Genomic DNA, 26179 nt, shown 5'->3' on the forward strand with positions numbered 1-26179 from the left:
TTAGTGTTTCTCAGGAGACTCTTTCTCTGTGTAGGACCCCCTTCTTCCTGCAGCCTGCCCCTCACCAGCCACAGTCACAGGGCGAGGCATTCCTGAGGTTTGGTGCTCGGCGGCAGGCATGGGTCTTCTCCCTGGCTGCCTCTATCACCACGGTTCTACTCAGAGCCTCCGCTATAGGGGCGTCCTGACAGCCATGGGCTTCTGGTCTACCTGCCCTCTTCATTGCCTCCATTCCAGATTCTGTGCTTCTCTCTCCCCCACAGAACTCTTGCTCCAACCTTTGCTCTCTGAGTAGACTTAGCTTTCTAAGTAAGGTTTACCCACAACCCTAAGCCCTGTCTACATCCCAGGCCCTCAGCCTGACCTTGACCACTGACTTGGAGTCTTTAGCCAAATCCACCCCCAACCTTTATTCCGTACTCCAAGCCCTCTGGGAAGGTCTGTCAATCAGAGCTCCCCGTGCTGTGTGGAAACTCTGTGGCCCCAGAAGCCCTGCCCTCTCCGCAGACTTCCTGTGTTCACAGTTGTCTAGCAGACACCAGGCAGTGGCTGCCGCTCCTTGGAAATACAGCAGACACCAATGTGTCCCTGAGATAACCCTGCCCACTCAGGGTTGCGGACTGTACTGGAAATGCTTATGGGTAATGACTTCAGCATCCTCTGCATCTAATTACATCTGTAGGTTAAGAGGGGATCACTTCCGCTTCCTGTAGACAACACACAATCTCTTCCTTTTCTCCCAGAGTGTCCTGCACGCGAATGTCCATCATTAAACTCCCCACCTCTGCTCATCTGTAACAACGAACATAAACATCAAAACCACGCACGAATGCGGGATGAAAATAGAAAGAGCATGACATTTAAATATTCTTAAACAGTTTAAGAATAATGCTCCGTGGGCATTATTCCAAAAACTTTAGAAACTAGTTTCCCCTCTGTCAGTCTTGGCTCAGATCTCCTAAATTATTTCTCCCAGGTTTCAGCTGTGTGGTAAATGCCATCGGTCTTTGTCTCTGGTACAGGACTCCTAAATCCTGTGGGATTTCCCAGGTGATAGGAGCTTTTTTGTTCTAATCGGTCCATTCTTGGTGGGTCCCTAAACAGCTTCAGGGTGGGGGCTCGTGGCCAGAAAGTCCAAGGCACAATTAGAGAGTTCTGTAAGTTCATTTCCACCCTGCAACCACTAGGGAGGGGAGAAGAGCTGGATATGGAGCTCATTACCAATGGCCAAAGATTTCATCAATTGTGCCTACATAATGAAACGCCCATGAACACCCTAAATGACAGAGTTGGGGTTTTCCAGTTGATGAACACTTCCATGTGCCAGGAGGTGGGGACACCCCAACTCCACATGGCCAGAAGTCCCTGTGCCTGCGACCCCCTTCCAGCCCTCACCCTGGGCACCTCTTCCATTTGGCTGTTCATTTGCATCCTGTATGGTACCCTTCACAATAAACAGGTAATAGTAAGGAAACTGCTCTGTGAGCCATTCTGGAAAACTATCAAATCTGAGAAGGGGGTTTTAGGAACCCTAATTTATAGCCATCAAGTACAGGAATCCCAGGACTTGTGACTGGCATCAAAGTGGAGGAATCTTGTGGTACTGAGCCCTTCACTTGTGGGGTCTGCACTGCTTTCAGATGGTGTCAGAAACGAATTAAACGGCAGGATATTCACTTGCTGTCCAGAGAGTTGAAGAACTGGTTGGTGTAGAAAAACCCACACACGTGACGTTAGAAGTGTTGTGGGTAAAAACAGTTCATAAGTTACAGTCAAGACACTTCTTACTCAAGGAAATGCATCTGCTTTTCTTTCCAAACTACACAAAACCCCTTAAACACTCTTGTTTCATATACTGAAAAGAGAAGCCAGACATTATGAGAGGTCGCAACACATAAACATAGGTATTTGTAGTATGGCCTCAAATATCCACATATCTTATCCTATTAAAATTCAACTCTGTATTTCATAAATAAATCTGGAAACTATAAAATACGTTGCTGTATCTTCCAGTCCTAACTTCCACTTTCTGAAAACCACTTCCTAATCAACATCAAAAAAAAAACCCCTCTATGACCATGTAGAAATCCCACCAGTTTCAAAGCTAAGTCAACACAATGGAAATTGAGAAGACTCAAGAATAAAGACATAACAATTAAGAGTTTGGCTAAACCTGCTACTCTAACGTTTATGTTACTCATGAATGACGATTTCAGAAACGTTTTACTGCAAGAGCACGACAATATTTTCTGATGGGGTTTGCCACTGAAACTTCTGGCCATTGGAGAACTTTAAAAAACACGAAAGATAACTATGCTGTAGGTGCAGAACTTTCCAGTAAGTGCCAAACTCCCTCATTTATGCTACGTGGCTCACCCAAGAAATACTTCAATACATATTTATTGAATTAAACTGAAGGGATGACAGAAACTTGATGATTTCTTGACTCCATTCCAATCCTATATTCTGTCACTCATCCAATAAGCACTGATCAGAAACCACTGAGGTACCACACAGGAGACTAACAGGCATTGCATGGAATACACAGAACACCCTCCGTTTGTCAAAGGGAGAAGGAAAAGACAGGCAAGAACAGCTATGGAAGATCCAGACTGAGAAGGAACTTCAGAACAAATGTTTTTTACTTCTAGCATATAAAAATGAAGTGTCACTATGATCACAGTAGTCAAAGGATTTATAGGTGTGAAGCTTAATTTGGAAGATGAAAACCACGTGACTCAGAATGATAAAAGATTCTGGGGGTGGAGCACAGCGGCTCACGCCTGTAATCCCAGCACTTTGGGAGGCCAAGGCGGGTGGGTCACAAGGTCAAGAGATTGAGAGCATCCTGGCCAACATGGTGAAACCCCGTCTCTACTACTAAAAAAAAAATTAGCTGGGCGTAGGTGAGCCGAGATTGAGCCACTGCACTCCAGCCTGGTGACAGAGCGAGACTTCGTCTCAAACAAAAAAAAAAAAGAAAAAAAAAAGATTCTGGGAAGGTGGCACAGTGAATTCATGCACAGAGACTGGACTCTGCATACTGGATAGAAGCATTTAAATATGATCTAAAAGGCAAAAGAAGTCACTTGACACTCCTAAGGAATAACAAGTTTTTATGATAATTGAAGGATTCAACACCACAAAATTTCCAAATAAGCCAATAGACAGAACTGCTGAGTTCTGCGGTGTAAGTGTCCATCCATATTAGTATATGAGAAAAGATGCAGCTCTTCTCATTGAAAAACAAATCTATTCACCCCAGACCACTTACTTTGGGCTGTTAATGCAGTCAGAGGGCATGCATTCATTTACACAAACACTCAACTAATCATCCTCAATATTAAGGACAGAGAGAGTTCCTGGGTCCTGAAGATGATTTGCCAAACCAATTATGTACAGAGAGATAATGGAAAATTCACTGTCGTTTGAAAGAGACATTCTTGGCCTTTGCAAAGCTCTAGAGAATCATTCACACTTGGCAATTATTGGATCAAGAATGATGTTATTCCTGTTATCAGGATATATTACTAAGTCCTTAGTAGATTTACAAATATGCCTGTCACATTCAAGAAATACTGTTTACTTAAGAGTACTGGAGTCCAGTCAAATTGCCTACAGAAAAACTACTCTCCTTTAATAAATGCCAGCAATGTCATTCCCATCTATATTCATCACTACCCATTTTTATTTTTGCCCTAAAGTAGTTTCATATTGATCAAAAGTAAAATGCCATTCATTTTATTGGAGGACTGTCGTAATGGGCTACCGTGGCAATCTCTCTTCAGGGAACCTTATTTTCAGCGGAATGACATCATAAAAGAGGTTCTGTCTACATCAACTTCCTTTCTGCACCCAGGTTTCATCAGCTTTATTCCCTCCAGAGCCTGAGCAGTTCTCATTCCCCTACTAAGATGTAGTAACTCTGTGCTGAGATTAACTAGGTTCTGTGTATACAAACTGGACATCCCAACTCTGAAAATCCCAAGCCCCAAACCCGAAACTTTTTGAGGGCCAACAAGCCGCTCATAGGAAATGCTCATCGGAGCCTTTTCGATTTCGGGTTTTCAGATGCTCAGAAGGCAAATGTACTGCGAATATTCCAAAATCTGAAGCCGGAGACATGTCTGGTCCCAGGCATTTTGGATAAGAGATGCTCAGGCTGTAATATCAAGTGGACAGAAACAGCTGACATGTTGTAAATACCGGCAGGCACGCTCCCTGCATTGTCATTTTCCGCTGACACAGACTGTGGGGTGGAATCCCTCTTGCGGGAGGAAATTAAGACACAGAGAGACGAAGTTACCCATGCAAGGGCACACAGCTACCAAGAGAAGCCAGGCTTCAAGCCCAAGCAGCCTGACTCAGTCTAAGCCCACCTTCTAGCCACCAGGTTATATAACAGACCAGGGAACAAAGACCAAAAAGGACTTTTTAAAAATCAATAATTAGTGTACACAGGCAAACAACACTACTACAATCTACCTAGAGCCCCCTAAAATTTTCTTTCAAAGAAAGCTATTACTAAGTTAAAAAGTGATAGCTACTAACACTGATCATTTACTTCAAACCTCCAAGTTTTGCTGTTAATTCCTCGCACTTTTCAATGGCTTAAGAAAAAAGTATGTGAGTGCATTCCAGCCCTAAAAGTTACTTCCAAAATGTTTATCTAGAGCCAGTCACAGCCTTCATCAACAATCAGCAAATATCATGACTACTTTCGTGTGTTTGTACATTAAGAAATGAAGATTTAGGAAATACGTGCAGCAAAATGTTCACAGTGCTTCATAAATTATCCTCTATCGATACCTACTTCCACACGATGTTATCCACGTTAACCAAGACAGGTTACTCTGATCAACGTGGTTAATCTAGTACACGTGGATGGCTGCAAAGCCCACACCAACCCCAATCTGTGAGTGGTATTTTAAATACCACGTGATAGGCACCATCCTATAATGGACGGACAGGAAAGTCGTTGAGGTGATTCCTGACCCTGAAAAGCTGGAAATTTACTTAGAAAACAACTGAGGTCAGGAGTTCGAGACCAGCCTGGCCTACACTATTAAACTCCATCTCTACTAAAAATATAAAAATTAGCTGGGTGTGGTGGTGGGCGCCTGTCATCCCAGCTACTGTGGAGGTTGAGGCAGGGGAATCGTTTGAACCCAGGAGGCGGAAGTTACAGTGAGCCGTGATCACGCCACTGCATTCCAGCCTGGGCAACAGAGCGAGACTCCATCTGAAAAGAAAAAGAAAAAGGAAAAAAGAAAAACAAAAAGAAAAAAGAAAAGAAAACTGCAGTGAGAAACAGGAAGTACAGTATCATGCTGGAAAAAGGAGTACGGATAAACTTCAATATCTTGATGTCCTGACTTTATAGTTTTGGCTTATGTCTTACTTTTTTCACTTAAAACAGAGGTCAGGAGGATCCCGCAACCTCAGAGCCCGCCCTGGGTGCACTCACTGCCCACAGTCACCCACTGCTTTCAACATCTGCCCCGATGAAGTCCTTGTCTTGGCAGTGGTTGCCGTGCCTGGAAAGGGACAGCACCGGATTCAGGAGGAGTGAGCCATCGCTGCGGGAGAAACACACCTGCCTGGATACAGTCATCATGAGTCAGCAGCAACTCACGTCTCTGGCAGGTGCCAAAGCTTCAGGGTGAACAGTCAAGTTCTTTATAAAATACAGCATACACGTGGCTGTGAGTATTAATCTACACACAGCAATGGAGAGTATTACTAATGGAGAGACAGGAGAAAGAGAAGACAGAAAAGAAAGAACATTCATGTCTGCCGGGCCTGCCTGAACTTGACTCATCTCCACATTCACTTGAGGGGCTTGAAGAACTGAAGCTTATGCTCTTAAAATGTCATTATGCGGCTATCACAGACTCCGAAAACAGCTAATGCCTCTTCCCATCCCCACTTCATTAGATAAATACATCTCACACGATAAAAAATTGTGGAAGATGTGGCACAGGGGAGAACAAGTTCTCGTTAATTAAAACAACAAAATTAAAATGTACTTGGGGAGGATTTGCATATATTAAAAAAAAAAGGCAGTGAAATCATCCTTATGCAGAAATCAAATTCTTGTATTATTGAGATAGGGCCTCTGCCACCCAGGCTGAAGTGCAATGATGCAATCAGGGCTTGCTGCAACCTCCGCCTCCCAGGCTCAAGCAATACTTCCACCTCAGCCTCCCGGGTAGCTGGGACTACAGGTGTGCACCACCACACCTCGCTAATTTTTTGGGTTTTTTTGTAGAGATGGGGTTTTGCCATGTTGCTCAGGCTGGTCTCAAACTCCTGGGTTCAAGCAATCCAACCACCTCAGCAGCCCAAAGTGCTGGGATTACAGGCGTGAGCCACCATGCCTGGCTCCAGGAACTGAGTTCTTAACCTGAGTTCCACAATCAAAGGCTACATGAAATTCTCTTTCTGCAGCAGCAATCTCAGTGTCAACCTTCAATTCTTTGCTTCTTCCTTTCGGCTCATTTGGATATAAAATAAAATAGACAAAAAACAGATATAGGATTCACCCTGCCCAATTTTTTTAAGCACCAAAATCTTTTAGTGTATTGTACTTATACAAAAATACTGCATAGGATAGTTTTTTCAGTTCCAACATGCCAGTTTTTTGGTCCACAGGGAACTCAAATATTGCATGTGCTTCTTTTCAAGGCCTCCATTAATTTGCATAATTTCTAAGACTAGGCTTCAGTGAAGTCAATGGAAGGTTTTAGTTAGTATTACATTCAAACTAATATATAATGAACTATGCTTTAATTCCTCTATTCGTACCAGCATGCTAGGTCCCACTGAAAAAAACCATCTAGAGCCATTTATGATACCATTCCTCTTTTGTTTTACCAATGACCTCGTGCTCAGAAGTTCATTAGAAAATTACTCCCATAATACTAGTTTTGTTGAAAAACAGGTATTAGGAGGCCAGCATTTATTAAATCAATAGTATTATGACATTTCAATTTGATTACACTGATTTCAATTTAGCCAGTGAAATATTTGTAACAAAAATATAATTTCAAAATCTATTGCTGAACACTAATAAGCATTTCTATCTTTTACTTACAGATGTAAAGAGCGATTTTATCTAGTAGCTGTGCGTTCAATCAAATTAAAAAATAGTAATGAGAAATGTAGTACCGTAGTATCATAGATTACAACCTGAACCACACGATTTATAACAGGCAGGATATGGTGGACGCTGAGGGGCCCCTAAATGCATTAACTCAACTGCTGTCATGGAAACACGACGCCAGCATGCTTCAGAGAAAGAAGCAAGAGCTGGGAAGGTGCAAAACTTCTCCACCCACCAGTCTGAGCTTCTGTTCTGCCCTTCCCAGACACCAATGTGGAGGCCAGTAAACACAGAGAGCTTGCAAACCCCTCTACGTGTTCTGTCACAGGTGGGAAGCCTCTCCTCTGGGAAGTGTCCACTGCCAGGCAGCCTGGACTGGATCTAATAACAGCTTCAGTCTCCAGAGCCTTCCTCACACCCCAGCTGCCCTCGGCTTCCCTCCACCAACCATTCCCAGGTGAGAAACAGGGATGATTAACCTCAATAGTATTGACCTTTTGGGGCCAGATTCTTTGTTGGGGGGCTGTTCTACCACTGCAGGATGTTGCAACTGCATCTCTGGCATCTATCCACTAGATGCTGACTGCATCCCCCACCTGGGACAATTGAAATGTCTCCTGGCTTTGCCACATGTCCACTGAAGGGCACATGCCCCTGGCCCCTGAGTTGAGAACCACTGATTCAGATTCGGTTGAGAGAAAAGTCAGGTATTATTGATGAGACACCTGACCTTGTGGTCTCCTCCCCCTACAATTCTGATGAGCTTCCTCAGCATCAATGGATCCTCTCTGCCGCTGTCTCCAGCATTAACTCACTCTAGTACCCTTCAGCCCCTTGGTGTGATCAGCGGTGCCAACCATCCCTGTTAATCTTGACTCACTCTGATGCTGTCTCAGCAAGACCTGGAAATCCTTACTTACATTTGTGTCCATCTACACTGCAGACCTGGTGCTGCTGTTACCCTCCCACTGCCTCCACTTTGAATGTCTAGTGTATAAAATTCAAAGATGCTGTTATGAATGACAGCAATAACCATAAACAATGGTGACCACAATATGGTGGTACAAGAGGTGCTTTGCATGCATAGGACAATGACAACAACTCAAGTACTCCTTAATCCACCAGCCTACGACCACTATGGCATCAATGGGTTCTCCGTTTGCAAGGAGTAAGCAATCATTTCCAACCTGCAGACAAGCAGACTAGTCACCTAAAATGGTTCTGGTCCCCAAGGAAGCCTTTATCTATTAAGGAGCCTTCTCATGCAAAGACCAGACAGAAAACCTTGCTCCACCTGGTGTAAACCATAAGGAAATCCATTATCTCACATAGCAAAGGGGTCCAGAGAAAAGGCAGCTCAAGACAGGTGAACAGAGCCATAAGCAATGTCAGAAATGGCCCTGGTTCTTTTTATCCCCCTCCTTCCACACCCTAGATATGACAGCTTTCCCCAGTCCAGGTCCTCCCTCGTGGGCTCAAGATGGCTGCAGAAGCTCCAGGCCTCTCAGGCAGAGCAAGGCCCCCTCTTCCCTATGCTGCTTCTTCAAAGCAAGGAAACCTATTCCAGAAACCACCAGCAGATGTCCTCATGTATTTTTGACTCAAATGGGTCACAAACCTCTTCCTAAGCCAATCACTGACAAGAAAATTGGGGCCACTCTTCCGGCTTACACCACTGGGTCTAATTCTACACAGGGGGCATCTACCACATTCCCCGCTGCAGATATTTATTTGGCAAGCGGCAGGGGCAGCTGTTACTTAGTACAATAAAAAATCATCCTGGCCAAAATCCCAGGAGAGCCCTTGTCAAAAGCAACTGAGTAATAAGGAGTTGAGCAACATACTCCGGTTCAAATACCATACTGAACAGGCAACACTTAATATTCTCAGAATTCATTTTCTGGTTCTTTGTTATAATAATACTGAGTTTGTGCAGCCTTTAAATATCCCAGTTTACTTCTGAAAACTGGGACAAAAGAAACATTAAAAAAATAAAAGTGTGACCTTGGGTTTGAGGTGCATCTGTGCATCCTGGCTCACCCATGTTCTCTCTGCATGAGGTATGACTAGAAATTAACTTCTCTGAGCCTGGCAATTCCTGAGCTTAGCCAGTAAGACTCCCAGTGCCTCCCAAGTCAAGTTACTGTGGGGATGTGAGATAGTATGTGCACAGTACCCAGCACAAGGTCTGCAGCCTGTGGGTGCGAATCATTAGAAATGCTCATCAATTCACTGCAACACTTTTCAAAGGAGAATGGTGTTGGAGTTCCTCTGATTCACCTACGGCTTCAATTATGTTTTTCCTTCTGTACCTTTTTATGCTATCCCAAAAGGTCTGAAAGGTTAATACATATTCCAAAAATGTCCTCAAGGTGAGTGGCTTATCACACAGAAAGCCAGGGTTTGTAACACTCCGGCCATGCCTTGCTCCCTGTCCCATTGTTTACAGACCTGCAATCTCTCAGAATCATCAGACGCTCAGCAATGACTGAGGCTCAGGGAGTGCGTGAATCAGGACAGACTCACAAGCAGAATGACCAAATGTTCTGATCCCTTTGCTGAGTGGGGTTACGCATGCAGGCATGTCTGGATGGATTTACTTTCAGGAGGATTGAGATTCCGGCAGGGAAAAGAATAAATCCTGTTGTGATCCAGAGACTTTGCAGGTCACCACAAGTGCACGATCTTGTTAAATATTGAGGAGCTTTAAAGCAGGTTTCCACTCTCCTAAACTTAGCCATTCCTTTTATCAAGATGTTAAATGCAGGACATCATATATTCATGTAAAGGTTTATCTGACGTGTTCGTGCTGGCCTTTCTGGTTATAAATGGCACTGGCGACAAAACTGGAGGCAGATTTTATCTTATCCTTGACTTTATGTCACTGAGACAGGCAGATTCAAAGTAGGGGTGGCTGGTGGAAGGACAGAAGAGAGAAAGTTCGGGAATGAACGGTTTCCACATCTTTTATTGACACCCAGCAAAGCACGCCAACTTTCTCAGTGTGCCCTACCTGGGGGCAGGAGGGGGAATGCTGAAGGGCAAGGCCCAGTGGCATGGCAACACCACTGGGCTCCCTGATTACATGGGGTCCTCATTCCCATTAGCTCTCAAACCTCTGAAGTCCTAAAGTTGAAAGAGAGAAGCTCAAACTTCTCTTTACATCACGTTCCTCACTGGAGACACTGCTATTGGCAACTGTCTGTTCACGAAAGGCACTACCGGGCTTAAACGGGTGGCCTAACTTGCAAAAGGATTGGTGTGTTTCTTTTTGGGTGGGGGAGTGGTCGGGGAGCCACCTCCAAACAATTTTACTGTGGCTTAAATCCACAATAACATCTTCCGTAGGTAAAAGAATTATAATCTTTTCTTAAGTATTTTAATTAACAGAGAATGGAATAGAAAACCGCCCAAAAATAAAAATCTGGCACAATGATCACTTTGAAATGTGTCTAGTTTTATCAACAAGAGACGTATCCCCTTTGCACACCTCCAGATCCCATACACCAATTCCAGTAAGTTCATGCTAATATTATCTCACCCTTTCTGCAATCCCAGGAACTGGCAAGAGCCAGAATTATCCACGGTAAGCAGAAGCTATTTGGGAGTGAGAACTCCCGGAGCAGAAAACTGAAAGTTGACTAAATTCTTAAATTCTTAACGTGCAGGATTAAAAGCAAGTTGCTATCTAACGGACTGCAGGCGGCGGAGTTCAGGCCCCAGTGATCAAGCAGCTGCGTTAGCAAACTCTATATAGATCTGGATTTTTGCGATTTTTATAGTTACATTTATTGTTTGACCAATGTTACCCTCTTTAGTGCGTCTCTTATAAGATTTTCTCCAATACTCGTAAAAACTAGATGGCCCCGCTGGTCCTTTTTTGCCACGGAATTCACATGCTTCAGTTCAAGAACCCAGAAGACGGCGGGGCGCGGTGGCTCAAGCCTGTAATCCCAGCACTTTGGGAGGCCGAGACGGGCGGATCACGAGGTCAGGAGATCGAGACCATCCTGGCTAACACAGTGAAACACCGTCTCTACTAAAAAAAATACAAAAAACTAGCCGGGTGTGGCGGTGGGCGCCTGTAGTCCCATCTACTCAGGCGGCTGAGGCACGAGAATGGCATGAACCCGGAAGGCAGAGCTTGCAGTGAGCTGAGATCTGGCCACTGCACTCCAGCCTGGACGACAGAGCAAGACTCCATCTCAAAAAAAAAAAAAAACCAAAACCCGAGAAGACACAAAGGATCCCGCAGACGAGCCCCACCTCGCAGTTCTGTAGGTTGCCAGGGACGGGCATTCAACAAACTGGACTTCTCTGGGGTTTTGCACCCAAAGAGATTGTTTAACAAACCTCTTCAAGTCTGTAAAGAAACCGGAATGGCAAGAGGAGGTAGAGCAGCGCGCGCTCTGCAGGACTGTGCTTTCAGACCCAGACACCAGGGAAGATGAGAGAACAGACCTGGCTCCAGTCATGGGGTACAAACCTTACAAGTTCAGTCAATGGCACCAAGATCACAGAGGGACGTGCGCCAGTCTGCTAACAAAATCACCTACCATCAAAACAGCCTCTACTTCTCCTTTTTTTTTTTTTTTTTTTCTTTCTTTTGAGATAGAGTTTTTCTCTTGTCCCCCAGGCTGGAGTGCAGTGGCACGATCTTGGCTCACTTCAACCTCCGCCTCCCCGGTTCAAGCGATTCTCCTGCCTCAACCTCCCGAGTAGCTGGGATTACAGGCACACGCCACTATGCTCAGGACATTTCTGTATTTTTAGTAGAGATGGGGTTTCACCACGTTAGCCAGGCTGGTCTTGAACTCCTGACCTCGTGATCCACCCGCCTTGGTTTCCCAAAATGTTGGGATTACAGGCGTGAGCCACCGCGCCCAGCCAACAGCCTCTATTTCAAAGCCATCTGGGGATAACGTGATGAGGAGGAGATATCCATCATGTATCCCACAAACATTATTTGCTAAATGACTTGGGCAAAAAATTAAGCTGTCTCCACATAGGAGCTTAAGGCAAATGCCAGGAGAACGTAAGTGTCCCACCTGAAGGCCAAACTAAGCTACAAGTGTTTGAGTGCTGCTGCATTTAGCTGCTGAATAAGGGAAAAAGAAACCAGTCACCATAGAAACTGCAGCCTCACAGTCTATAGTAAGAAAAGCCCGCATCTTCCTTACCCCTTTGGCTGTACCAGATAGAATGAGAAAGAAAAGCTTCTCTCTCGGCCATATTTAATCTTCTCTCCTCAGCCTTTAATCTAGGTCTCCGATGCTAAAATATAGGAGAGATTCCCTCCTAAGGGTTAAATCTATAATCACACTGACAGGTACATCATTCAAAGCTAAGAAAACACTGAAAAAAAAATCACTGGATGTGGAATCTTCAGTGCTACGAGCAGCGTGAACACTCTTAGTAGAGAGGGCATCCGTGAAGGGAAGGCCTTTATTTCTTTGTTTGTGTGGGGAAAAACGGCCTCACACAGCATTTCTTCTATCAGTTAGCCTTCTCTCCATGTCTGCGTCCCTTCCTTTATTAAACACTGAGAAAGAGAGAAAGCAAGATACTAAAAGAAAGCATTCCAGGTACAGTTTCAGACCCAACCAAACCAGACTCAACCCAGTGCACTGCCATGACTGCTAGTCCTTTATTTACGGATTTCCAGGGTGCCTTTTATCCCTTATCAGTGATGTGTGTATTATCTCGATACTTATGTCAAAGACGACAGAGACTGAGCTACAGAAGGACACCAAGACACTGAGTATTTTACGGAAGTACTTAGACCAGGCACGCATTTGCTCTGTTCTGAGTCCAGATGAAGTACAAGCCTCAGTTATCGTGACTTTGGATCCCTGTAACCTCCGTGAGGTACAGATTCTGATTAGGAACTGGTCGGGGAGGTGATAAGAGAATGGATTGGAATTAGTATCCTGGGCATACGATTCACATCAAAAACAAACTTCTCCTTGGCTTCGAATAAAATGGAAATAAGCAGGAAGCACTAGGGAGTCACTGCCCAGCCACACCTCACCTGTCAGTTACATACACTACTGAGAAGCATGACATGAAAGAGCGATCGATTCAGCAGAAAAGAATTAGCTGCCTATAAAAAAGCAGAAACCCTGGATGCCAACCGTGTCCCCGGACCAGAGTGCTCTCCTGCGCTTATTTCTCGAATTCCTTGCGTCTTTATTCTCTCTTTGTTTAGTTAGAAAACAGTATACAGTGGCAGATCAGTGCCCAGATCAAACAATCTGAAAAGTCGGACGCTTTAAAAAAGAGAGAAAAAAAAGCTCACATACAACATGTGTACACAACATTAAGCCTAGTCCGTGATCACTTTCGACAAGCAGCAAACCTTGACATTTCAGGTTTGTGAGCAACGGGATTTCATAGAACATGATCTTTTTTTTTTTTTTTAATGCTGATATTTTAATTTTTTAATGTTTTGATTTCTTTTTTAATGTTGAGATCTCCCTCCCTCCCTCCTTCTCTCCCTACATGCCTCCCTCCCTTCCTCCTCCCTCCCTTCCTTCCTTCTCTGAGATGAAGTCTTGCTCTATCACCCAGACTGGAGTACAGTGGCACGATCTCAGCTCACTGCAACCTCTGCCTCCCGCGTTCAAGTGATTCTCCTGCCTCAGCCTCCCAGGTAGCTGGGATTACAAGCACACGCCACCACGCCCAGCTAATTTTTGTATATTGTGCAGAGATGGGGTTTCGCCATGTTGCCCAGGCTGCTCTAGAAATCCTGAGCTCAAGCAATCCTCCAGCCTGGCCTCCCAAAGTGCTGAGATTACAGGTGTGAGTCACCGCGCCTGGCCCCTGAGATGTCTTCTTAATTTCAATTCCTCCCAAATATTCTTCTCAGTGCTCTCAACTTTTTTCTCTTCTTAGCAAAGAACTGAGCTGGGGTATTTTTAGCTGATTACAAAAGTGCCATCCTTAGTTGTAAACTCACCATCCCATAAATGGGGCCATTCCCCTCTTAGGCTAGTCATCCCTATTATTCAGAACCACTCACAGGAGGCTTGCTTAATTTAAGTTATAGTGATGGCCTCTCCTATGCTTTGATTCTTCTAAGTTAATTTTTGGACTTATTTCTTCATGAATCCCCACTGAAGAATATTTACTGAGAACTGATGATGTCCTGGGTACTGCTGAAGGCCCTGGGGATAAAGCAGTCATGAAAATACAAACTTGGCTTTCGCGGAGCCTGCATTCTAGCTAGGGGAAGGAGGTCATATGCAAAAAACCGTTTAAATTAAATTTTAAAAAGTCAAAGTCAAAGCGCTATATGACACTTGGGGGAATAAGCGCTGAGATCAGTGCTGAACCAGGATAGCAGGGAGAGTGCACAAAAGGGGAGATAGTGGCACAGAGCAGGGTTTTGTATTTATTTATTTATTTATTTATTTATTTTGAGACAGAGTCTCTCTCTGTCGCCCAGGCTGGAGTGCGGCTCACTGCAACCTCCGCCTCCCGGGTTCAAGCGATTATCCTGCCTCAGCCGCCCTAGTACCTGGGATTATAGGCAAGCGCTACCACATCCGGATAATTTTTTTATTTTTAGTAGAAATGGGGTTTCACCATGTTGGCCAGGCTCGTCTCGAACTCCTGACCTCAGGTGATCCATCCGCCTCGGCCTCCCAAAGTGCTGGGATTACAGGTGTGAGCCACCGCACCCAGTCCAGGGTTTTCTAATTTTAAGCAGACACCCGTGGGATGTGAGGGAAGGGATTATGCAGGAATCTGGGGGTGACCTTCCAGGCAGACCAGGCATTATACAAAGGCCTGAAGCAGGAGTAAGCAGGTGTCATTGGGACAGTGGGGAGCTGGAAGGGGAACGGCAGGTACGTGAGGCCTCCAGCGTCAGGCGCCTGGACCCAGGCATCCCGCCCTGATGAGATGGCGTGCCACAGGGAGGCAGGAGCAAACATGGGGCTGCATCTGACTTCAGTTTCGACAGAAGCCCTCTGGCTGCAATCGGGGGACGCAATGACTAGAAGCCAGGAAACAAGCTCTGGCTTGATGGGATAGTCCATGGGACAGAGATGGTGGCCTGGACTTGGGCAGTGGCAAAGGCCACAGAGAAGAGTGAGTTCAGGACAGAGTTTGAAGGGAGAACCAACAGGATTTGCTGCTGGGTGGAATGGAAGCGTGCAGAGAAGGGTTCACCTGGGAGGCCTGAGGCTGTGATCCTCACAGACGGGGCTCACCTGCAAGGGGGGTCTGTGGCTGTAACCTGGAAATGTGACTGATAAAAAATAGCTTACTCCAATCTAAAACTTTTCCTAAATATAATAGTTTGCTGTGTCTAAAATGTGTGTGCAAACAATCTGGTTTATGGTTTCCTTCTAAGAGTGGGGAATTCTGGTCTGTGCCAGGCAGACGGTGCCTATGGGAACAGTCCCCAGAAAAAACCCGGAGCACTGAATCTCTAAGGACCTGCCCTGGTAAAAGAGTATCTGGCACCTCTTGTCACAGCTGGGTGCTGTGTGACGCCGCCAGGAGGGGGCTCTGGAAGCTTCTGTCTGGTTTTCTGGACTTCACCCCATTGCTGATTCTGCTTTCTATCCTTTCACTGTAATAAACTATAACCGTGAGTGTAACGACTTCTGAATCCTGTGAGTACTTTCAGTAAATTACCAAACCTGGGGCAGACGTGGGGATCCCCCACGCAGAGGTGTGAGGCGGAGAGGGGCTACAAGGAGGATGCCAAGCGTTTGAACTCAAGTGCAGTTGTCCTTTGTTTTGTGTTTGGTTTTTTTTTTAGACGGAGTATCGCTCTGTTGCCCGGGCTGGGGTGCAGTGGCGCCATCTCAGCTCACTGCAACCTCCACCTCTCAGGTTCAAGTGATTTCTGGCTAATTTCTGCATTTTTAGTAGAGACAAAATTTCACCATGTTGGCCAGGCTGGTCTGGAACTCCTGACCTCAAGTGATATGCCCACCTCAGCCTCCCAAAGAAGTGCAGTTATAATTCCCTGCATTCTAAGGCAAATCTCTGAGTAGCTCATTTAGAATTTCAAACACACTGAGATTTTCAATTTTTTTTTAAGTAACACAAAAAGGTTCCAACAATTTCCCTTTTTTAAAGGATAAAAAAAGGATCACAGATGTTAGTGACATTTCACATATGTCCCTTCCTTGCTGTTACAAGGTGTGGTCATGAGTAAAGTGAGCTGGAGAGCTTTTGTCTTCTCCGGGCTGTATTTCTGCATTCCTCTAAGGAAATAATATTTTCTTTCCATTAACTAGAAAATTGGGAATTGCTGTTTCTTATTTGTAGATCTTTTTGATGGACAAATGAGTTGTCAGTGAAACTTGTACAATTTAACATTTGCAAACACGTAGGCTCTCAGATGTAGAATACCATTTATAAGAACAGCTGGGAATGAAAAGTAACAGGGAGGCTTATAATTGTCAGACACGTGACATGTTACAATTACTGATAGGGTTTTATTTTCTAGTCTCTGTTAGCCCTAGTTTTAAAACTTACCAAGTCCCCAGAAATCCTTTAGTGGTCTCTTAGTATACACTTAGTGAACTGGAAAACTGAGGCAACAAAGACATTACTGACCAAAAGACTGAGTTTGTCTTGTAATAAACTTCATTGTTTGATAACAGAAACAAACTGACAGAAACCCGTCCTAGTAGTTCTTTGCAAAAGACAAAAATAAAAAGCTTTTATGGAAACTGGGGCGTTTTGCTTGAGTGGATATTGGGATATGTCATAAGTTAATCAAATGATGGTTTCCTGAGGCTGCAAAATTGCTCAATGTGACTATGTCAAAGAAAGGTTTTATCTACTTTTTAATTTTTTGTCACCCAGGCTGGAGTGCGGTGGTGCGATCTCAGCTCACTGCAACCTCCACCTCCCGGGTTCAAGTGATTCTTCTGCCTCAGCCTCCCGAGTAGCCGGGATTACAGGTGCCCACCACCACGCCCAGCTAATTTTTGTATTTTTAATAGAGACGGGGTTTCACCATGTTGGTCAGGCTGATCTCAAACTCCTGACCTCAGGTGATTCGCCCACCTCGACCTCCCAAAGTGCTGAGATTACAGGCATGAGCCACCGCACCTGGCCTTTATCTACTTTTTAAACATATCTTAAGTTGATTTTTAAAAGGAAAATTTCATTTTGTTCCAAAAGCTGAGAATCACCCAGCTGTGTGATGCAGAGACATTAAAATCCACTGAGAGCCACGGTGATGTGCAGTGCAGTCACCTCTACAGACTTGTTATGGACGTGGATAGTGTACGGATAGTTCTGGCAAACCTTTTAGGCCTCTAAATGAAGGGGTTGGTCTTCAAGAAAAAAAAAGTCATTATTAATTTTTCAATCAAATGAGGCTTTTAATGTCCTTTGGGTTTTTTAAAACCTATTTCATCAACTGTCTATCCTTCAACTGAGTGTACATTTTGGAAATGATCTGTATTTTCCAAATAAGGAAGTCAGAATTCCCACTAAAATATGGCATCCAAAGCTATTCAGAGTGATCTCTTAAATCTAAGGTAAATAACAGTAGAAATATTAATCATGAGCTTGTTTTCACACTGTTCCTGTTTGTATTCAAGACAGAAAGGAACGCCTGCCCAGGAGCTGGATCAGACTGCATGCACAGACACCAACAGACAACCACACAGATGTGTGAACACCTCCCCCAATGTGAGCAACCACAGCATAATGGGACTCATCCCATCCAAATACCCATTTCATCTAAAGTATAAAAATAATAAAAAGAGCTGCTTGAAAATACTGCTTGTCTCCGGCCATTAATGTGCTTAGCTTTGACTTCTGTTTCGTAACAGCTGAACACTATGGCAATTTTCCATAACAACATGCATCTCAGATGACTTCACTGCTGAATTCAAACACATATTCCTTTTACCATAATGAAAGAAACTAGAAAGAAGTCTGCCTGCTGAGAAACAGTGATGATCAGTGATAACAGAGAAAAAAAGCAAGTGTGTGTCTGTGTGTGTGTGTGTATGTGTGTGTGTCTGTGTGTGTGTGTGTGTCTCTTTTTGGATCCTGCAAAAAGAATACTGCTTTCTGGAACTTCTAAAAACTTGAGAGAGAAAATTTCTCTTGCTTTTTTTTTGGTTTTTTCTTTTTTTGTTGTCTTAATAAATGAAGCAACGGCTAAGACAGTGTGATCCTCATCCCGTGCATCCACACCATTTCTCTGAACTTTACTTCGTGTAACCAGAGGAACTCAGTAGAGAGTACCACCGTGTTATTTCTAAGATTCTGAACATACACGAAATGCGATCAGATTGGGTTGAAGAGTGTCTCCCTGCAAATTCGTACTCACCCAGAAGCTATCATGCAATCTTATTTGAAAATAGGGTCTTTGTAAATGCAATCGAGTGAAGACAAAGTTGGATGGAATTCACACAGGGCCAGTCAAATGACGGTTGTCTTGTAAGCAGAGAGAAATCTGGACAGATGTGGAGAAGACCATGTGAACATGGAGGCAGGGAACCGAAGAAGGTGGCCACAAGGTGAGCAAAGCCCAGGACACAGGCAACCCGGGAAGCCAGAGCCGACCTCTGCTTCCGCCCTGAGCCTTCGGGGAGTGTGGTCCTGCCGACACCCTGATTTCACACGCTAGTCTCCAGAAGCACGAGACAACAAATTTCTGTCATTCTAAGTCATCCAGTCCATGGGAATTTGTGACAGTAGCCTTTGCAAACATGTTCTCACACCCTCCAAATTAAACGTGCAGATTCTCATTCATTACAAAATATAGTTGAGAAACCTCCCATGTCTCTTCCATTGAACTAAGAAAAAACATTTATGAAGGTATCTCATCAGCTTTAAGAACACATAATATTCAAAGCAACTGACGTCTATTTATAACGTGCCTAACCCCACATCCTGCCTCATGAGAGGCCCAAAAGGAATATTCAGTATCTACTCTTAAAGCACTTCTTAATTATGCACAAAATATTGAATAAGATGATAATTCTCCCATAGCCTATCAAAATAATAGTCTGAATTCTCATGGGAAGAAATTAAAGTGAGGGAAGAAGGTAAGGTAATTATATTTTGGAAAATATGAACAAACTATTAAACTCTGGAATCAGGTCAACATCACATAATAGCTTTGTGCAAAGACAATAAATGTTTAATGAATTAGTTAATTTTTAATTACAAATATATTAGGATGATTAATGTGTATACCTTTTGAGTCTTAGTATTCATACCTCTAAATAAGCGTGCATATCCATTTAATCTATATGCATGAACTCAAAAATTTCAAATTCAAGCCAGGCATGGTGGCTCACGCCTATAATTCCAGCACTTTGGGAGGCCGAGGTGGGTGGATTGCTTGAGGTCAGGAGTTCACGACCAGCCTGGCCAACATGGTGAAATCCTGTCTCTACTAAAAATACAAAAAAGCATTAACTGCGCCTGGTGGTGCATGCCTGTAATCCCAGCTACCTGGGACGCTGAGGCAGAAGAATCGCTTGAACCCAGGAGGCGGTGGTTGCAAGGGGCCAAGATGAGATCATGCCACTGCATTCCAGCCTGGGTGACAGGGCAAGACTGTCTCCAAAAAAAAAATGATAATAAAAAAAAATCAATTCAAGGAGTTGAAGACACATGTCCATGAATTCATGCATTTATTGGACAGGTATTTAATGAGTGCTACCACGGACAAGAAAGTATGTTTCTTTTTTTTTTTTTTTTTTTTTTTTGAGACAGAGTCTTGCTCTGTGGCCCAGGCTGGAGTGCAGTAGCCGGATCTGGGCTCACTGCAAGCTCCGCCTCCCGGGTTCACGCCATTCTCCGGCCTCAGCCTCCCGAGTAGCTGGGACTACAGGCGCCCGCCACCTCGCCCGGCTAGTTTTTTGTATTTTTTTTAGTAGAGACGGGGTTTCACCGTGTTAGCCAGGATGGTCTCAATCTCCTGACCTCGTGATCCACCCGTCTCGGCCTCCCAAAGTGCTGGGATTACAGGCTTGAGCCACCGCGCCCGGCCGAAAGTATGTTTCTAAGAATGGACAAGAAAGACACAGTCCTTGCCTTTCCAGAGCTTCAAAGTTAGGTGAAAAGAGGTCGGTATTATACAAGGTGCTGCACAAATGATTAAGCATAACTGTGACAGAACAAGCTGCTGAAGGACACCAACCAGAGGCTCAAGTTCATCTGGGCCAGGTCCAGGAAGGATTCCTTTAGGGAATCTATATTTGAGAACAAAGGGGCTGGGCGCAGTGGCTCAAGCCTGTAATCCCAGCACTTTGGGAGGCCGAAACGGGTGGACCACGAGGTCAGGAGATCGAGACCATCCTGGCTAACACGGTGAAACCCCGTCTCTACTAAAACATACAAAAAAACTAGCTGGGCGAGGTGGCGGGCGCCTGTAGTCCCAGCTACTCGGGAGGCTGAGGCAGGAGAATGGCGTAAACCCGGGAGGCGGAGCTTGCAGTGAGCTGAGATCCGGGCCACTGCACTCCAGCCTGGGCGACAGAGCCAGACTCTGTCTCAAAAAAAAAAAAAAAAAAAAAAAAAAAAAGAGAGAGAGAGAGAACAAAGGATGAGTCAGACTTTAACAGAGAGAACAAAACAGGTATGCGTTAGTCCGTTTTCACATTGCTGATAAAGATGTACCCGAGACTGGGCGATTTACAAAAGAAAGAGGCTTATTGGACTTACAGCTCCACATGGCTGGGGAGGCCTCACAATCATAGTGGAAAATGAAAGGCATGTCTCACATGGCAGCAGACAAGAGAAGAGAGCTTGTGTAGGGAAACTCCCATTTTTAAAACCATCAGATCTCGTGAGACTTATTCACTATCACGAGAACAGCATGGGGAAGATCCACCCCCATGATTCAGTTATCTCCCACCAGGTCCCTCCCACAACATGTGGGGATTCTGGGAGCTACCAGATGAGATTTGGGTGAGGACACAAACCATATCAAGGTACAAAGGGCGTTAGAGAAACATAACAAGTGCACCTCCTGGTACAGCAAGGAGGGGCACAGAAGGAGATACTGCACAGGGGAGCGAGTGAAAATCTCCCCAGGCTCACCATGTCCAGGAAGGATGTGGCGGCGTGATCATACCCTAGAGTCCAAACAACAAGATTCTTTTCAATGGCAGTGCCAGGTTAAAACAGCAGGCTGAAAACCCACATTCATTTCACCTCCTCCTAAACTCTAACCAAAACTACAGTCCAGAGACTTTCTTAAAAAAAGACACAAACCTACTCAGCACACAAAGGTAAGGAAGTAAAAAAGCTGATGAAGAAGAAGTGAGTAATTTAACACATTCAGCAAAGCCAAATCCCAGGCCTTCAGCAGAAAAGCTGAGCGCCAACACAGTGACTCCTGCAGAAGCCTTGAAAGGCTCAGAAACGAGTCCCACCAGTTATGTCTGAAACTGGGAGTTCGATAGGAGTTTAAGATATAAGCGTGGGGAGGTGACTGGGAAGGAGAGGCCATTAGACCCCTCCACAGTATCCCTGATCCCTGTCTCAGCCTTCTCTGAAGAGGTTGGGATAGGAACCAATACTGCAGGCCAGCACCTCAGCCCTCTTCTCCCCACACGGCTCCTGGAACACTGGCAGTCAGACCTGGAGCCCCAGGTGGGACACTGAGAGACTGAAAAACTCTCCCTTGGAAACCAGCCACAGAGGAAATACTACAGCACGAGAAGCAGCCCACAAGCCACCCTCCAGGGGCTGACCACCACATTCTAATCCCCCCCTCCCTCTTTTCTTTATATGAGACAGAGTCTTGCTCTGTTGCCCAGGCTGGAGTGCAGTGGTACAATCTCAGCTCACTGCAACCTCTGCCTCCCAGATTCAAGCAATTCTCCTACCTCAGCCTCCTGATTAGCTGGTATTACAGATGCATGCCACCATGCCTGGCTAATTTTTTCACATTTTTAGTAGAGATAAGGTTTCATCGTGTTGGCCAGGCTGGTCTCGAACACCTGACCTCAAATGATCTGTCCGCCTCGGCCTCCCAAAGTGCTGCGATTACAGATGTGAGCCACCAGCACCCCAGCCAAAACCTCTGATTCTTGAGACAAATGATAGTTCACCTAAAATTCTACACCCACACAAACTATCAATAAAGTATGGATAAGATAGACCTTTTTAGCCACTTTTAGTGAGAAGGAAATGTAGACAGCATTTTATCATCTTTGCAACCTATGGACAGAACGCTGAAGTCAGCCAGACCAAGATTGTTAACAACATTCAGCTTATTTTGACTACACTAAAGAGATTCCTGAGTTGAGTCCTAAGCTGCCTGGACAAGATGAGAACATTCATCTCACTGCAAGGAAACACTGAACTTCAGCCTGCTCCTGAGAGCTAAGCTGTAAAATCAGAAAACAAGAAGCAACCGACCCCTGCCCACATTTCTAAGGGATGTGACCTCCAGTACTGAGAGTTCATGCTACAACATCAGTAGAAGCAAGTGTGGGAACCCCTCATCTTCTTAAGATTAGCTCACAGACCAGGTGCAGTTGTTCACACCTGTTATCCCTGCACTTTAGGAAGCCGAGGCAGGAGGATCACTTGAGCCCAGGAGTTTGAGACCAGCCTGGGCAACACAGTGAGATCCCATCTGTACAAAAAAAAAAATCTAAAAATTAGCTGATATGGTTTGGCTGTGTCCCCACCTGAATCTCATTTTGAATTGTAGTTCCCATAATCCCCACATGTCATGGGGATGCAATTGAATCATGGGGGCAGTTTCCCCCATGCCATTCTCCTGATAGTGAGTAAGCTCTCATGAGACCTGATGATTTGATAAGGGCCTTCCCCTTCATTCGGCTCTTATTCTCCTTCCTGCTGCCATGTGAAAAAGGACGTGTTTGCTTCCCCTTTTGCCACGATTGTAAGTTTCCTGAGGGCTTTCCAGCCTTGCTGAACTGTGAGTCAATTAAACCTCTTTCCTTTATAAATTACCCAGTCTCAGGAATGTCTTCGCTAACAGCGTGAGAACACACTAATACATTAGCTAGGTGTGCTGGTGCGTGCCTGTGGTTCTAGCTACTTGGGAGGCTGAGACAGGAGGATGGCTTGAGCCTGGGAGCTTGACACTACAGCGAGCTATGATCACCCCACCCCACTGCACTCCAGCCTGGGTGGCAGAGTGACACCCTTTCTCCAAAAAAAAAAAAGATTAGCTCACGACTTCACCTACTGAATCCTCATCTACTCTGAGGAAAAGCAAAGCCAGTTTGGTGCCCAGACCACATCCAGCTTTCTTCCCTCTTCGGAGCAGGGAAAGGGCCCTCTCTGAACAATGAGGACGGTACCCACTTCCCATCCTATCAACAGGACTCAGCATCCCACTTAGGAACACCACAAAGAGAGACACGGGTAGGACCCGCATAGCTGTGGGATCCCGGGTGCCCCGGCCCCGCAGGGAGGCAGGCCTGGGGCTGTGGCAGGGGCTTTGCTGGCCTGGCAGGTCTGAGGCTTAGACCGGAGGGTGGGCATCTGTATTCTTCCGCTGGCTCCCTCCTTCAGCTCCTCCCGTGTGTGTATAAGGTACTTCAAAATAAAATTTATTTTTTCAAGGGTGAAGGATGTGACTGGATTTGATTCACATTCGAATATGACTGAGGCCATGGTGAAGAGAAAGGGGCGGGGGTGACGAGGGCAGACTGGCTCTGGTGTGGGTGGCAGAGCTGAGAGGTCCAACATTAAAGGCTATTTCTCTTGATCCTTTTTGTATGGGCAGGACAGTATGAAAGGAAGGAAGAAGAAAAGGGAGAGAAGAGGGAAGGAGAAGAAGAGAAAGACAAAGAGGAGGAGAGAGAAGGATTTGGTCAGTGAGGCAAAAAATAACAACAATGCCCACCATAACTGTCAGCCTCACTGTGAGTCAATATCATGCTAACAGTGTATTATATTTACACTGTTCCTCCAGTACAGGAGCCCCCAAACACTGTAAAAATCATCATTCAGTTAACATCAGGACATAATTACATGGCTAAGTTGAGGAGGAAGTCTTAATAGCCCAATTTTACAAGCAGGGGAAGTACTGAACGAAACGGTCAATGATTTGCCATGACTGCTTAAAAAGCTGAGTGAGGACTCGGGTGTCCATAAAATCCAGGAAGCCCACGTCCCCTACTAAATCCTTAAACTCCTGCTGTATGGGGTGTCCAACCACCACATTAAGCACATCTTCTATATGAAACTTCTATGACTCTGCAGACGTGTGCCACCCCAGGGCTGGGAAGCAACTGGATGTCTGCCCATCACAACCACATTGAGAACTGTCCAAGGATGCCAATGGTGCTGGGTCACCACCCACACTCATTGGGCTTGTTTTATGATTTCCTTGGATGAACCTGAATGGACCATCCTTGTCCAGAACCAATATTCTATTTCACGTAAGTGTGAAGTCTAATTTTTGAAGTGTAAAGAACTTGGTAGCCGTTTTGGTGGAGATGCATTTCCCAAGCCCTTCATTTTCATCTGAGCACCCGGTGGAAGGCCTAGTACTTAGCAGAACCTCGGGACATCAAAAAAATTGAACCACCACAAGATGCATCATTTTCTGTCATTTTTACTAAACATCAAAATTAGACTTGCTATATTTCCTTTTGTTTCTGTCGCAGGAAGTGAGGGGGTGAAAATATTTCCATAACAATACGCTACAAAGAAAAACAGTGAACCTAAACAATTTTAATCAGCATCTTATAATATGAGTCATGAAGATTATTTTTTTAAACTGCAACATGAAACAGACAAAACCTTAAGCGTTGAAAATGTAAACTGGTTAAGAAGGTGCCTTTTTCAAGTGGAAAAGGATTTGGTACAGAAAACTTTTTTTTATTTTTATTTTTGGAGATTGAGTCTCGCTCTGTTGCCAGGCTGTAGTGCAATGGTGCGATCTCAGCTCACTGTAACCTCCACCTCCCCGGTTCAAGTGATTCTCCTGCCTCACACTCCCAAGTAGCTGGGGTTACATGCGCACACCACACGCCTGGCTTATTTTTGTATTTTTAGTAGAGACGGGGTTTCACCATGTTGGCCAGGATGGTCTCGATCTCCTGACGTCAGGATCCGCCCACCTTGACCTCTCAAAATGCTGAGATTACAGGCGTGAGTCACCGCACCCGGCGGGAAAACTTTGTAGATGGTTTTATTCTCAAAAAGAGTAGATACATTGCTAAGAATCAACATCTTACCTTAAATACTTCCATTGGAAGAGGAAATTTGGCAGCATCAACAAGGGATTTTTCCAGAGTACATTTCCATTCAGAGGCCATCTTCAAAGGATAGATTTCTGTATCAACAGCAAATCACAGAAGAGTTGAAGGACTAACACGTTCTGCTGGGTGGCCCTTTCCTGCATGTTAATTCCCAAGCTTTCCTGATACCTCAGCGCGGTCAGTGACCGTGAGTGTTCACACCCCCTACCCGCCATGAGCAGCCACCTGCTGAAAGAACTTTCTGAAATTAAATAGCAACTTGGGATTCTGCTGTCAGAAATGAAGAATAAACTTAATAGACCTCTTCTTCAGGGAACATCTGTATGCATTTAGTTGGCATTCTGTAAGTAATTTAATGGTATTAATCACATTAGCAAAAACCTTCAGTCATCCATGGGCCAAAATTCCACATATCACCTAGGAAAGCAATGCCCAGTGATAAGGAACTTTTTATCTGATACATTTCTAAACTACAAACGACTCTAGTCTGGCATTTGTGGTTATTACAACATATTTTTCACTAAATCTCTAAGCTCTCATCTGCTAAAAATAGTCCCTGTAAGTCAGAAAATTATTAAAAGGTAAATTAAAATTTACCAACCAAGTTTAATATTTACACTTGAAATGTTGCTGAACACACCGCATGTTGCCCATATTTTTCCCCAGGCGGTGGGAGGGGGGGCAAGATTTACAGATGGAGGTTACAGAGTCTGAATACAAAATTAAAAAGAAAAAAAAAAAAACTTTGAGCGCTGTTTTTACCTATTGCTGAAACTGCAGGAGAATTTTATGGCCTGATCTCAACAGATTTAAGACCTTATCAAAACAGGATTTGCAGAAGCCCTCACTGGAAGTAGGTATGTTTATGCCTTCA

General features: G+C 44.7%; 1 protein-coding gene across 2 annotated transcripts in view; it reads right to left on the bottom strand.

Moving 5' to 3' along the window:
- Positions 1-26179, bottom strand: part of SFMBT2 (Scm like with four mbt domains 2) — a 253380-nt gene that overhangs the window by 93975 nt on the left and 133226 nt on the right. For both annotated transcript variants that reach the window (XM_037983322.2, XM_037983323.2), the window contains one exon: positions 25282-25379. In XM_037983322.2, coding sequence (XP_037839250.2) covers positions 25282-25379 — 98 coding nt within the window. The remainder of the gene's footprint in view (positions 1-25281; positions 25380-26179) is intronic.

Source organism: Chlorocebus sabaeus, chromosome 9, assembly GCF_047675955.1.
Source record: "Chlorocebus sabaeus isolate Y175 chromosome 9, mChlSab1.0.hap1, whole genome shotgun sequence".
In the NCBI taxonomy this organism is placed as follows: domain Eukaryota; kingdom Metazoa; phylum Chordata; class Mammalia; order Primates; family Cercopithecidae; genus Chlorocebus; species Chlorocebus sabaeus.